The 15,390-nt window shown below is 39.1% G+C and overlaps 1 protein-coding gene across 1 annotated transcript in view; it reads left to right on the forward strand.

Moving 5' to 3' along the window:
* The window catches only part of TRAPPC9 (trafficking protein particle complex subunit 9), a 597,448-nt gene that overhangs the window by 94,586 nt on the left and 487,472 nt on the right, over positions 1–15,390 (forward strand). Inside the window, exons 14-16 of the mRNA XM_063451029.1 lie at positions 629–761; positions 4,723–4,886; positions 11,866–12,018. Coding sequence (XP_063307099.1) covers positions 629–761; positions 4,723–4,886; positions 11,866–12,018 — 450 coding nt within the window. The remainder of the gene's footprint in view (positions 1–628; positions 762–4,722; positions 4,887–11,865; positions 12,019–15,390) is intronic.

Below are 15,390 nucleotides of genomic sequence, written 5' to 3' on the forward strand. Positions count from 1 at the left end.
TTTTCAAGTGTACATATGGAACAGACTTGCCTCTCATCTATATATTTCCTACCTGTTCTACAGTAAATTTTGTATATATTGTGTATTAATATTGTTTTTGTATTTTGTATTTGTATTTTATTGTATCCTATTGGATCAATGCAATGTTTTGTGGACCCAGGACATACTTGAAAACAAGAGAAATCTCAATGTATCCATCCTGGTAAAATATTTTAGAAATAAATAAATCTGATTGTATAATAGACTGGCCTTCATATAATCATGTAACTAATCACTGTAATAAGAGTTACTGGAAGAACTCCAATCTGCCTCTGATGCCCAGGAGACCATTTCTACTTGAGCCCAGTCAACTGACAATGTTTTTGCTGGCTGTGTCCCAGTGTGTAGAGATGATCTTATTTGTACACCTGGTTTAATGAGTCGTATTTGGAGATATAGAGAATAGTGTTATAGTGGTGTCCGTGAGATACTGATTTTATTTTTTGCCTTCTTTTGGATCAACAGCAAAAACCAAATATGAGGAAGTCTGAACTTGATGGGTCTCTTTTCCGCCTATGTATGTATGTAACTATGTAATCTATTTGAAGCACTAATATATTAAAACTATCTTCCAATGTTGCTCTGATAGGTTACCACACATCTGTGTTTGGCGTGTACAGTGACTGTCTTCTCGAGAAGCTCCCGGGCATAAAGAATAATGGGTGCACTGTGGACGTGATCCCTGCTTTGCCACGGCTGCAGATCAGCACCTCCCTTCCCAGGTAAGTCGGGGGAGAAGGGAAGCATTCATCTGGTTGTTTCGGGACTTGATTGTAAGCATACAAGAGACATTCAATTGATTTTTGTTGACTTTCTTTGAGATTACATCATTCGTTATCACTGTGTGCACACGCCCCATTAACTGAGCCAGTCTGTTGAGCAAATGTGGCACGCAGGTGTGCCGGACAGTGAACGTTGATGTCTGTGCAATTTGAAATTGCTGTTGGGGCAATGCAGAGGAATCGGATGGGTTAATGGTACTTCTGACTGAGGATCACTTAAAGGATCTCTTTACATTTTGCACAGAGATTCCCGAGGTGTTATACCAGTTCACCCTGTGGTGCCAGGCGAAGAGAGGAAAGTTAGATATATTTATCTGAACCATTTATTGACACTGCCATTATCTTCCTTCTTCATATCTGCTGTTCCTTATGAGACAGTGGTGCCATGTTATCCAAGATGATGGGAAAAAACAGGATGTAGCGATGGAAACTCTTTTAATGAAATCTGTCTTTTTGGAAAACTAACATGCAGGTAACAATATTGCTTCAAAATGTTGTGCTTGCATCTTATCGAAAGGAAAGTTTTCAATATGGAAAGTGGTTAGTACTCGAACGCGTTACAGATTTCATTTCACACAGGGTCAACCCACCCTTTCAATGAGGATCTATAACATTTGAGTTTGGTCATTATATCATCATTTAATAGGACACAATAATACATTTATTATATGGATTTGTTCCGGGTCTGAACTCAACCTTTTATGCATAACAGTCTGCACATTTAGTATCACTATTGACTGCGTACAATTTTAAACTCATCAACAGTAATTTAAAGAAAATAAACTACTGATATGTAACATGCATGATTTTAATAAAGAAATAGTCTAGGTTGGAGCTAAAGTCTGTATTTTAATCCCTTAAAGGGACACTATAGTCACCTGAACAATTTTAGCTTAATGAAGCAGTTTTGGTGTATAGAACATGCCCCTGCAGCCTCACTGCTCAATCCTCTGCCATTTAGGAGTTAAATCCCTTTGTTTATGAACTCTAGTCACACTAGTCCTCCCTGCATGTGACTTACACAGCTTTCCATAAACACTTCCTGTACAGAGAGCCCTATTTAGGCTTTCTTTATTGCAAGTTCTGTTTAATTAAGATTCTTATCCCCTGCTATGTTAATAGCTTGCTAGACCCTGCAAGAGCCTCCTGTATGTGATTAAAGTTCAATTTAGAGATTGAGATACAATTATTTAAGGTAAATTACATCTGTTTGAAAGTGAAACCAGTTTTTTTTTTCATGCAGGCTCTGTCAATCATAGCCAGGGGAGGTGTGGCTAGGGCTGCATAAACAGAAACAAAGTGATTTAACTCCTAAATGACAGTGAATTGGGAAGTGAGACTGCAGGGGAATTATCTATACACTAAAACTGCTTTATTTAGCTAAAGTAATTTAGGTGACTATAGTGTTCCTTTAATGACGTATAACAGAATTATTCCATGATGGATATCCTTCCTGTAAGGACCCATGACGGAATAATTTTGCCGTGCAATTGATTTAATGCTCTCCTATGGAGAGGCCTAATGCACACGTCGGTGGAGGTGGAGCCGCGACCCAGCGCTGAGGGACTTCGGCGCTGGGATCAGGTCAGTTAATAAAGGATTTTAACCCTTTATTCACCATGGTGGGGAGCAGGGGGGGGGGGGGGGAGCTATAGTGCTAGGTAGGAATGCAGCTTTGTATTACAGATAATTGTGTTACAGTAGCTCACATGGAATTTAAGAAATAAGCAAGTAAAGCATAAGTAAAAACTAAACTATAAAAAAAAATATCACAAGCGTTGGGGAAAAATGGTGAAAATATGGCATCTCAATAAAGCTCAAAGTATTCCGTATGAGAGTTCCCATGGTGTACACATTTGCAAACGGTATTCATTTATGGAGTAATTTAAATAAGGGAGCTGCTAAAATGCCCAAAATGCACATTAGACCCATCCTCAATGAGCCATTTTTGTAAAACTGCACTGTGCTAGTTATAAATTCAGCCCTGTGTTTTCATAAAGAGTTGACATGGGTATGTGCACGGGATGATTTTATACTCCGGAGATATAGCCAAGCACAATTTAATCATTTTTATTACAGTAGCACACATCAAGTGTGACCCGCTACTTTGTAATGTGAATGTAAAAAATGCAAACAGAATACCATAAATTTGAAGGAAATTGGTGCTAAAACGGTTGTGCAGTGAGACTCAAAATATTCCAAAACTGTGTGCATGTTAAAAATCTGAGAAAAACAAACCAAAAAGCAAAATGTTATTACAATATTTAGCAGATATTGGCAGTTAAATGTAAATAGTGTAAAAATACCTTTAGGTAAATAGCTTATGATGTACACTTTATGTAAATATATAAGTTTATGTGACAATTTAGTTTTCTATGATGGCTATTAAACTTAGAGGACAAACTTACCAAGTTCTAAAATTGTTGCACATTGGAATTCTACTTAACTTTTCATATTTGTGACCTGTAATTACCCAAAATAAACAGATGATGTACAATGTAATTCAGGACATACCAGTCGGTATACGTTATTTTTGACTTGCTTTTCTGCATTAGTTAATGTACACATTAATATTGGCAAAATTTAAAAATAAATAAAAAAGTTTTTTTTTTTTTTTTATAATGAGAATGTATAAATGTATATGTCACATCAAATGAAAAGCCTTCTTGTCCTTCTAAAAGTGGCTATATGATATGTAGTGTTGCAATAAATAAGAACGGTGGAAATTGTGGCTGAAATATTCCAAAATTGATTGTGTCTTTCAGTACAAAACAAGCAAACTGAAACTGTGCTCTTAAGGGGTTAATGCCTTTTATAGATCAGTGATTCCCAACTTCTTTTTTTTTACTAAGGCACACGTCAATGAGAGAAACTCCTATTTTTCTTTCTTCCTTAGTCAGCTGTTTTATAAATGTCACAATTCCTGGAGAACTGAGCATACTTCTCACCAAACTGACTTGTTCATTTTAAAGGGATACTCTTTAAAAAATGATACATAAAAAAAACACTATTTAGTTGAAATACCTGCAAGGAAAACATACATGTATTTAATTTTGCATTTTCGCTTTGGGGTTAGATCTAAAAACCTACTGTCTGCAGCCTTTGTTGGACTCTCTTAGCAAGACTTTCCGTCTGTGCCGGGGAAAACTCCAATCAGAGGCTTCTCAGTGAGCGCACATGCGATCATGACTTTGTTATGCTTTTCAGGGGAAAAAAAATCAGGAGCGTGCTAGCAGACCACGTCTGATACTTTAGTTAGCTCTGTGGATCGAATGGAAGAGTAAAAACACTTCCCTGACTGTTTTGAGAGCTTGAGAGGTGTTTTGCTCCCAGTTATAAAATTGTAGATTTCTGTTGAATGCCACAATTTTATGTTTTTAGGATTACAAAAAATCTATTGAATTCATTTGAAAAATGTATTAAAAAAATATTAAATCCTGGGTAAAATCGACACTTTTGTTAACTGTCACAAATATGACAGTCTTCAGACATACAAAGATTACACTTAAATGGCCATTGGAATGATTTGAAAAAAATCGCCATTTATTTAAATGTTCTTAGGGCTTAGGATTTTTATTGTATGTTTCGGGGCTGATGTGTACTATGGTCATTGGTGCAGCCCAGGAGTAGTGGGAGTTTGAGCACAGGGCTCGATGTTGTATGCAGAATGTCTGACTGTCTGTCTGTCTGTCATGTGTCTGCTTGTCTAGGGATTTGTACCCACTGCAGGAACTATGAAGGCCTTTTTTTGTTTTGTTTAAGCAGCTAGAACTGGGATTTACAATATGTTAAAGATTCAGGTTTTATTTATTTTCTCCAATACCAATAATGACATTATTACATTTTTTTATTTTCTTTTTATTGATACATGTTTTGCGTTTGTTTATTTTTGGGAATGTAGGTCAGCTCACGCCTTGCAGCCATCCACCAGCGATGAAATATCGTCTCATGTATCTGTGAAGTTGTACAATGGAGAGACACAGAAACTTGTCATACGGCTGGAGAACATAGGGACAGAGCCCATTGAGAAACTGGAGGTCACATCCAAAACGGTTCATACCAAAGGTGGGTGTATCAGCATGTTCAATCTGAAAAACCAAAAGCTTGGAAATGCATTGATCTTCTCTAGCTACTAAGTGAAGGACATTTGGATTGAAAATGAAATACATTGTATTTGAGGAGACCTTAAATTTGCTTCGGAATATTGGTGGAAACCTAGGAGGGGTATATATTTAAATACAAAAGATAATTGCATGAAAAATCAGTGGGGAGATCGTCTTCTAATCTCCGCCACATTGTACCGTACTACGTTGTATTATAGAATTTCCCAGAATATATTCTTGGAGGTTACATTTTCTTCATGTTAAAGGAACACTGCACACACATTAGGCCTTCCCGTTAGGAAAGCATTTCATCTGTGCTTTCCTAGGTTTTTTTTTTTTTTTTTTTTTTTTTAAATCCTGGACGTCCTCATGCACAGTTAAAGCAGGAAGTGCCTCTAGTGGTAGACGGCCACTAGCGGCAATCTTAACGCTGCAATAAAGCTATATCATTAAGCCATAAGGATAGAGTACAATGAGTTGTCATTAATGGTAAATTAAAAAGTGGTAAGTGGTGTACTCAGGGTTCTGTTTTGGGACACTTCTATTAAACATATTTATAAATTATCTTGAAATAGGCATTGAAAGCCATGTATCAGTGTTTGCAGATGACACAAAACTTTGTAAAGTAATAAAATGTGAGCAGGATATTGCTTTGCTGCAGAGGGATTTGGATAGATTGGGGGACTGGGCACTAAAATGACAGATGGAATTTAACGTAGAGAAATGCAAAGTTATGTACTTTGGGGTTAAGAATGCACAAGCAACTTACACACTAAATGGTAGTGAATTAGGGATAACCACACACAAGAAGGATTTGGGAATTGTTATAGACAGCAAATTAGGCAGCAATATGCAATGTCAATCTGCAGTTCCTAAGGCCAGTAAGGTTTTGTCATCTATAAATAGGGGCATAAATTCTCGAGATGAAAATATAATTTTGCCTCTTTATAAATCGCTGATAAGACCACACCTTGAATATGCTGTGCAATTTTGGGCATCTGTTCTAAAGAAAGATATCATGGCACTAGAAAAAGTGCAGAGACGAGCTAAAAAATTGATAAAAGGAATGGAGCATTTTAGTTATGAAGAAAGGTTAAAAAAATGAAATCTGTTTAGTTTGGAAAAACGGCGACTGAGAGGGGATATGATAACATTATACAAATATATTCGGGCCAGTACAAACCATTATCTGGAAATCTATTCATAAACAGGGCTATACATAGGACACAAGGTCACGCATATAGGCTGGAAGAAAAGAGATTTCATCTAAGGCAAAGAAAAGGGTTTTTTTTTTACAGTAAGAGCAATAAGGATATGGTATTCTCTGCCTGAAGAGGTGGTTTTGCCAGAGTCTATACAAATGTTTAAACTGCAATTGGATAAATACTTGCAAAAACATAACATACAGGGATATGATTTCTAATTAGTGGTGTAATAGCTGCTTGATCCAAGGAGACATCTGACTGCTATTTTGGGGTCAAGAAGGAATTTTTTCCTAGTTTGTAGCAAAATTGGAAGCGCTTCAGACTGGGTTTTTTGCCTTCTTTTGGATCAACAGCAAAAACATATGTGAGGAAGGCTGAACTTGATGGACGCAAGTCTCTTTTCAGCTATGCAACTATGTAATTTCTCTGAAACTGTAATGTGTTATATTGTAGAGCTAAGGGGACAGGAACACTGCACCCTGACCAATTCAATGAGCTGCAGTTGTCTGGATGACTATAGTGTCCCTTGAATGGCCGTCGTCTCATTACCATGAACTTTTACCACTAGTTCCGGTTAATTCTGCCCTAAAAGCAGTGGTGAATGCACAGTATTGGGGTTTCATTTCCCCAGTGTGCCAAATGGTCTTAGTACCCCGCTCTATCCCAACAGTTTTTGCCACCATTCATCCTAATCCACTGTGTTCATCCCCTGATGCTATCTACATAACAAGGAGATGCAATCATACATTTACTAAGCAGCACAGTAAAAGTAACAATACAGAGTAACGGCAAATGGGGAGAATGGAACCGTGTGGTTTTCAAATGCAAACAGTGTTCTTTTTCATATGTGGCATCAATTAATGTATGCAGATAGATATATGCAAAGGCTGACATTAAGAATCTCAGCTCATTATTTGCATTCATATCACCAGAAGCAGCATTGTGCAGAATTTTAATATTTTCTCTCGTTTCTCGGTGACTAATTGGAGAGCGTATCCAAGGCCAGAATCCCCTGTCCTGTGCGCAGGGTCTGTGTATGGTGAAATGCTGTTTAATTTTGAGATTTCTCTTTCTAAGCTGCACAGCTGAGCCCAGACACACATCTTTGCTAATGGTAATTCCTGAAACTTTTATAATGTAACTTGTCTTGCTTTTAAAAAGTCTTATTAATTCTCCACAGCTTTGTGACTTACCTGATCGCAGAGCTTTGTTAACCTGGCCCCACGAGGCTGTCTTTGTCGAGATTGATGGATGGATTTCAGGCTTAGCATTTCATGTCACATCAAACACAATATCATTTAGAGAGGCGCATTCTTTGGCAGAACGTTGGGAATACATTTCCTAGTGGAATTACTCTAACAACCCACCTGTTACCAATACGATGCAGCCTGGAGAGTGTGGGTCTTAATGACCTATTGTAATCCCTGGGAGAATGAAAGCCCAAATCACCAATTTGCATCTGTAGCTATATCGGCTCCTGTAATAGGTATCAGGAATATTAGTGGGTATTGGCAGAGACAACATCTGTGAGCACGCAGTGTCTTGTCTCCTTACTTAGTTTTTCTTAACCCTCTTCTTTCCACTAAAATTTTCCCAATTTTCCCCGTTTATTCGTTATTCCGTGAAAGTTTTCACACGATCAGAAACGTTTTTTTTTTTAACTGTGCGAGGAGACAAGACGCTATTCAGGCCTTGTGTGCTTTCTTAGTTCAGGTATACAATGTGTGAAACAGATGTCTTACCATTATTTTTTTTATGGTTTCCTTGCGAAAGTGACCAGGAGCATCCCGAATCAGTATTTCGATTGTGATATGAAGCTTTGCCTTTGTTTGCATCTAGTTTCTTGGTTGTGAATTTGCATCGTTTATATGCTGTTAAGTTACTGTGTGCTGAGCCTCCTCACTTCGGTGAATTCGTCAATTCAAGCAGTTCTGATTACGTTTAAAATCCCATAGTGTAAACCAAGAGGCTGCACTCACCTGAGCATGCATACATTATAAGGTGCTGCTGGGGCTAATTCCTACCACATACAAGATCCAATGCACTTACCCATTCACTAAACAGCCATGTCAAACCTCACTCAATATAATAGTTTTATTTAAAAACACCTCACCTAGGCAAAAAACAATGATCATACATTGCATAAGCCTGACACAACGTCAATGTACCCCATTCTTGGCAGGTCCTACTCTAGCAGCTTAATGCTTGCTCTTATGACATACTTGGGAAATGCTTCCTCCTGGGAAGGTCAAGGTTAAATAGGGCCTTGGACTGAGGCACCTATGACAGCGAGGTGTGCAATACTGAGGATTTGGCCTGGCTCCCAAATATATATTCATATCTAAACCAAGAGGGCCACACTCACCTGAACATGCATACTTACAAGGGTAGAGTAAAACACAGTCCAAAAGACAAAGGAAGAAGACTGAAATGAAGATTTAAAGTGGCAATCCAATCTACATAACCGCTACAACTATCTGTGTTATTATACTTTTTTTTTTTTTTTTTTTAAATGTAATTCTTTATTTTTGCTGTGCAAAAGAGAAAAGACAGGCAGGCTTGAGGTGCCCCAAAGGCAGTCCTCAGGCATTTATCTAGTTTGACATTTGAGGCATATGATTAACGTGCACAAATTTTTTAAGATATGCAGGTGTATGTAGTTGTGTCTTGTACGCTTATATAGGAGTGAGAAGGGAACATGTTATGCAGACATCTAATGTTAAAAGTGTTGCTAAACAGGCTTATAATGTGTTGCTTGCTAGTAGGATAGCTAGCTCAGGTGCAGGCATAAGTTGGGTGTATGCATTGTGTTGGGCTCATTCTGCAGCGTCCAGTTTAAGTGACGTGCCGTCCAGGCTGTGCGGTTTAACCAATCCCCATCCTCCGCAGTGCCGGTGCCTTGTGCTGTAGCTGGCGGGGATCCCCCCTCTCGGGGCCCCTCCATCTTCCCGCCGGGATGCAGTCCGAGTGCACAGCAGTACAGATCTCCTGTCTTGTGGTGAGCATGTCGTGTACTTGTTTTCTGTGGTAGGGACTGTGATGCTTGCATTGGCTGGAGGCCTCTGCCGAGGCAGTTTGTTGGGTATAGCGAGGTTCCCCCTCGCGTCCCTGCACCCGTGAGTAGAGGTATCGGGCTGGGTTGTGCCTGGGAATCAGGGAGCCTCTGTCATGGTGTTTTCTCCCAGGAAAGATAGTGGTCTCCGTGTGGGAAGGGGAGGTTTGGGCAGGTAGTCCCGTAGTTTGTCGCTGTTTAGTCGGTTGACTCACCGCCAGTGTTCTGTTGCCGACCCGCTGAGGCTTGTGTCGGGTCTCCCGTCTTCTCCTCCCGGCCTTCCAAATTGTAGTTTGGCTCCTTCCTGGTACCGTGTGTTGCAGCATGGCAACCTGTGGGGTTGTTGCCACTGGTGCCTCCGCTGGAGCGCTCCTGTGGGCTGAGAGCTTGGCCCAGAAGCCGGCTAGCAGGCGGTCCAGCCGTTCCGAGAGTGGCGGCAGTGTGGGGCCGTGTCCTGTCTGGCACGTGGCGTCTGCTATGTTGTGTAGTGCCGGACCGACGGTGCAGGTACGCCTGGGTTGGTGCCGTGCACCTGAGTTGTGAGCTGTGTGCTGGAAATGTAAATGTTGGCTTGAAGAGTGCTTGGGAGAGCCCACATTTTATTTCATTGCTCCCAATGAGTTTAACAAAAATAAAATTGGGAGATATTATCTATAAACTCTTGGCAGCATAACCACTAGATCTAACATACAGCTTTAATAATACACTGAGGTGTAATAATACACTGAAATATTGTGGTTATTTTGGGAGAAGGCTGCGTCAAAGAGCCATGTCGTGTTTCTTACGAAATGTAGGATGATCTTCTGTTGTTTTGATATCTGTTGGGGGTCGTTTGTTCCATAACTGTACGCCCTGTGTTTGAGTTCATCTAATTGGTAGAAGCCGGCAGATTTTGAAAAAAGAATTACCCTTTGAGAGGAGAGCATTAGTTAAGTAATGTCTTTTCTCCTGGGGGTAGAGACAAAAAAAAGTTTTGTCAACGGAACTTTGCTGGTGATATTTATGCCTTTTTGTTTGATGGAGAAATGAAATGCATTTCTTTTATTACCTAGGCAAAACTGTTTTTGGCTTTTGTGTTTGCCCTCCTATTGAAAGATCATAATTATTATACAATGAGAATTATTTGCTAAGTCTCACTTTCCTCATGTGCAATTTCATAGCAGACAAAATCCCCCCCTCCCGCCCCCTAAAAAAAACAACAACATTGATTTTACGTCCACGTAACAAAACAAAACAAGCTTTCAGGTAGAAAACCTCAGCAAGTGGATGACAGCTAGGGAAACAGAAATGCGAAATGATAATAACCGGGAATGCTGTCAGTTTGTAAACGTGCGACAAAAAAAGGTTGCTCTGACAAATCTCGGCAGAAACAAATTTAGAAAAACTGTTGATATTCTTGTTGGTAAAGATAACAGTGTCACTAAGTGCGCACGATACTGTGAAATAGCACTTTTATAATGTTTCCCAATTCTGATTCCCCAGCGGTTTCTTACTTCCCCGTGAGCTTATTAAGGTCGAAGAGCTGGGAAGAAGAGACAATAATAAAGTAACCGTCTACCCTGGGAATTAACTCTAATGAAAGAAAGTAACAGTGTGAAATTTGTCGTTGGTAATTCTCCTGTTTTAGCCCTGTGTAGGCAAGTCGCCCACGGAATCAGGTCCCAGAGGTAATGTCTACTTTGTGCTAATAAGTCTTCTAGCTCAATCTAGCATATCCTAACAAAAATGAATAATCCGGATTAACCATTTGGGTGCCAGAGCAACCATGGAAGGGGTCAAAGAATTGCCTTTACGTTCTACATCCTGTAAGAAAAAATAAAATTTAACTTTTATCAGCTTGATGTTAAAGGACCAGTCCTTACCCATAAAGCACTTCAGCTTGCTAAAGAGTGGACATAGAGTATCCGATTTTAATTCTAGTTTATAAAAGCACCAATTTCTATGAGAAATCAGCACTTTTATAATTAAATTATGAAACATATTGGTGACAAACGTCTAGTTGGTTATATCCCTTTGAAGATACTGAAAGTTTCTTCTGGGGAAGAATTGGAGGGCTTGAAAAGGCTGTAGTCATCAGATCTGCAGCTTTAGCAAACTCTTTAGATATACCCCCTGGTGACAGCATGCATTAATAAATGCATACATGTTTTCCATTAAATCGAGATTTCATCCCAAACCCCCATTTTATATGTGTAAAGATTTCTCAACTCAGATCCTTTGCTCTTTTAATGACCTTTCCACTCGTTTAATTTAAATATATGAGACAGAAAAGATTTAACTCACAGAGTGTTCAATCAGGAAGAATATGCTGAAATCTTTCATCCCAAGTTGCACAGATACAGTGTCCTGGTGGTATATTTCACGTGGTATGGTTTTATTGTACAGAGAGACAAAAAAACAACAGATCTATTGATGGTTTAATTACCAGGACCAATTGAATTGTCAGGTGAACCAGGCAAGGTAGGAACATTAGGAAATAGGTCGTGGATGCTTAACTGTGACATTGATGATGTTCATAATCTACATTTCCCATGATGCGTATCCAGACATTTTGTCACTCTGTTGAGACAGACAGAACCATCTGCTTTTTTTGTTAGGTTATCTCAAACAAACATTTTCCTTCTGAATCATCGTAGCACATAATAGATCAGTAAATATTTAGTTCCATTTCTTCTCAATTGCAGAGAAACTGTATGGTGACTTCCTCACCTGGGACCTGGAAGAAACGTTTTCTCAGTTCCCGCTAAAACCTGGAAAAACTGCAACATTTACTGTATTCATCAAAGTGAAACTGGACTTCTCTTGCCAGGAGAACCTCCTACAAGATCTCAATGACGGTAGGTTACCTTTCTGTATGACACGGTGCTACATTTTGTAGTATGATGCATGTGGGTGATAGACCTCAAGACGTACTACCACACTAGCAGAAGCTTAGTGGTACCTTCCACAGTAAGTAATTTTAATATTATTACACAGGATCTGTGAGTTCTACCAAAGTCATCAATAAGGTCATCTTGTGATACCTTCCAACAAAATATGAGAGTTTATCTAAATGTATGTCTTCGTGCACAAGGAAAGTGCAGGTTTTAGGCCAACAAGCCCGAGTTGGGGAATGTTTCTTATGTGGTTATTTGCCCTAACCTGCATTTCCTCTATTTTAGTTCTCCAGAATTCCTTTATGTTATTAGTGTATGAACCGTCCGTGGGCTACAGAATTTTTGAGTTTATAAAATGTCAATTTTCAGGAATTCAAAATGAACTTCAAATATTAGGCAAAATAGCCAAAAAACAACCACAAAAAAAAACAACAACACAAAACCGTGCACATAAATGACTGGCTGCGTAACTGTACATTATTTTTTCAGCCCTTCATCAGGTTTACTGCTGGAAACACAATCACTTTATCTTATGTCGATAAAATAGTTGTTAAATAAATCCTGACACGGTGCAATATGTCATCTGTCCTGTTGTTCATCTGAGGTTGTATTTCCGTAATTGTAAGACCTGCTGTGGAACAGAAGATTGTTATTAAGTCCTCATTTGTAAAATCATAGAATTCAAAGAGGGTGTTCTTTCTTTTTCCAATGACTGTATTTTTGTGAGGCAATTGTGTATTCTGTGACAGCTTCTAAGCTTACAAGACAAACATGCCAAATCCTAAAATTGCTCCACGTTGAAATTGTATTTTAGTGCTTGTATTTTGTGACCTGTAAATACCAAAAGTAAACTGAAATCCTAGACAAACTATGTACTCGGTAAATCAGGACAAATAGAATCATTTATTTTGAAATAATTTTCACCAGCTGCACTAAGTATGTACACATTATTATTGCCAAACCTGTGGGGAAAAAAAACTTTTTATTTTATTTTTTGTTTTTACATTTTTTGTTTTTACATTTTTTGTTTATATATATTTTTTTTATATAATTAATTAGAAATGATGCATGGAAAAAGTACACTTTCCATACGCTGGCTTATTTAACCTGCCCTCGGTGACCCCGTCACAATACATTTTATTGTAAAATACATTCGTATATCATTGTAGCTACCTTTTATAAAGTGCTCTCGTTAGAGCTTTTAATGTGCAATTGGACAAATCTTACTCCAGAGCAATAAAGCTGAATGGTGAATTGTGACCTTGTTTTATTCCAACACATTCCCCACGTTGCTAACAGAGTGCTTTTTCTTTGCCTCTCCGCCTGGTCTATTGCTGCTATTAGCGGTGGAATTGTCAGCCCTGGATATTTTGTGTCTGAAATGAACTATGTATCTCCTGAATTCTGCAGAATAAAGAAGCCAATAGTCCGTAAAAGTGCTTGTTGGCACAGTTTTATGTTCATAGAAGAAGAAGAAAAAAAAAAAAAACCCTTTCAGCATTGTACATGAAAATTATAGGCCTCTGCAACAATGATACTTTCATATTTTTACACCAATTATTTTAAATAATGTATGACCACTCTCCAGCGCTGTCTAACCTAAACCTTTTTCTGATTTCTTCAAATCCTAAAACATATGGCGCAGTCCATTAGTATTTGGACAGTGTCCCTTTTTTGTTCATTCTGGCTCTGCAATCAAGAACATTGAATTTAAATCAAATCAATGAATGAATAAGTGCAGGCTACCAGCTTCAAGCCGAGGGATTTATATCCATGAAACAAGTAGAAAACGAAATTCCCTTTCTACAAGATTTTCGGAGACCAATTGTAGCTGAGCAAACTATGGATATCTACAAATAATTTAGCCTGCCCTGCACTTAAAGGAAAACTGTCTGCATAACTGAAAGTATGTGATATTGCCACCTTGTGTATTATTTTATAGGTAAATACATCTTTTCAGAGCAGCTCCTGGCTAACCCTCTCTCCATGGGGGCAGCCATTTCAGTTTTAAATTGTCTAATACTGACATGGCTGAAGTACATTTGATAAGGTTTTGCTGTGTTTTTTTAAATTTATTTTTACTTGCCGCCTATTACTTCATGCAGAACCAGGCACACGGAGCTGCCCTGATCAGTGTTAAAGGCAGCAAGCTCCGGGTGGCTGTGCTAATCTGTTGGCAGAGGCTCTGCTCCTGGAGCCTCTGCCGATTCCCTTCAGCCACCCAGACAGGCACACTGAGGAGCAGCTTAGTGAGGTCTTTGGAAAGGCTCCATTTGCTATCCCTCAGTGTGCCCTGCAAGGCAAAGAAGATTTTTAACAGCAAGGGCCAGCGGAAAGCTTTGCGGGCCCCTTATTGAGTGCAGGCTGGCTGTGGAGCTTGTTTAACTCCCCAGCTCAGCCATTACTGTACTGCAGCAGGGACGGGCCCCCCAGAGACTCGGGCCCTTGGTCCATGACCGATTTGCCCGGATGCTCAGTCCGCCCCTGCCACTAGTATATTACCGCCACAGATTCCCCCTCCCCCCCCCCCCCGCCACACACACACATTAGTCGAGACTGAATGCTGGGAGTAGATCTGTTTAATGCAGGCAAGCACTCACAATTTATATACACAGTAAACTCCTCCCCTGTGCCTGAGAGATAATTGAGTCAGGAAACTTACAACTCAATTATCTCCCAGGTATAGAAAAATATAACCATTTTTAAATACCCCAAAAGTACCCCCAAAATCCATGGAAACCTCAAGAGTCACATCCCTGGATAGCCCTGGTCTGAGGGCTTAACGTATCCAAAAAGCACTCAGATCGGCTCGGTGGTTTGGAATTTCCATCGAGGTACAGTTTTGAATGGCCGGCCATGAGGTAGAAGCCCCAAATAGTTCCAGAGAAATCGTGGCAATCGTTTTTTTGTCAATCTCTTTGTTATTGAGGCATTAAATTATATGGGATACAGAATGAGAGAAGGGAGACGATAAAGTTTCATACATAACAGGTATAGTACAAAGCAATTTATATCATCTTTGAGTAACTTTTAGCCTCATTTTATATTAAGAAGAGTGGTTCTAGTAAGTTTAGCGTAGTAGTAAAGAAAGTGGTTAGACTTAAATGAGATATCAAGCAGTGTTATAACTTCAGTAACACTATACAGGCTAATAAGGTAGGTATATGTTAAGAATCGTTACCATGTATAGTCGATTCTTAAAAAGTCTAAAGTACTAAAATAAAGTAAAAATAATAACTTGCTCATGTGCCTACTGAGTGAGTAATACGGTTTAACCCCTTAAGACCGGAGGGCGTACTATTACGTCCTTTTAAAAGCGGCTCTAAACGCCGC

Source organism: Pelobates fuscus, chromosome 4 (genome assembly GCF_036172605.1).
Source record: "Pelobates fuscus isolate aPelFus1 chromosome 4, aPelFus1.pri, whole genome shotgun sequence".
Lineage (NCBI taxonomy): Eukaryota > Metazoa > Chordata > Amphibia > Anura > Pelobatidae > Pelobates > Pelobates fuscus.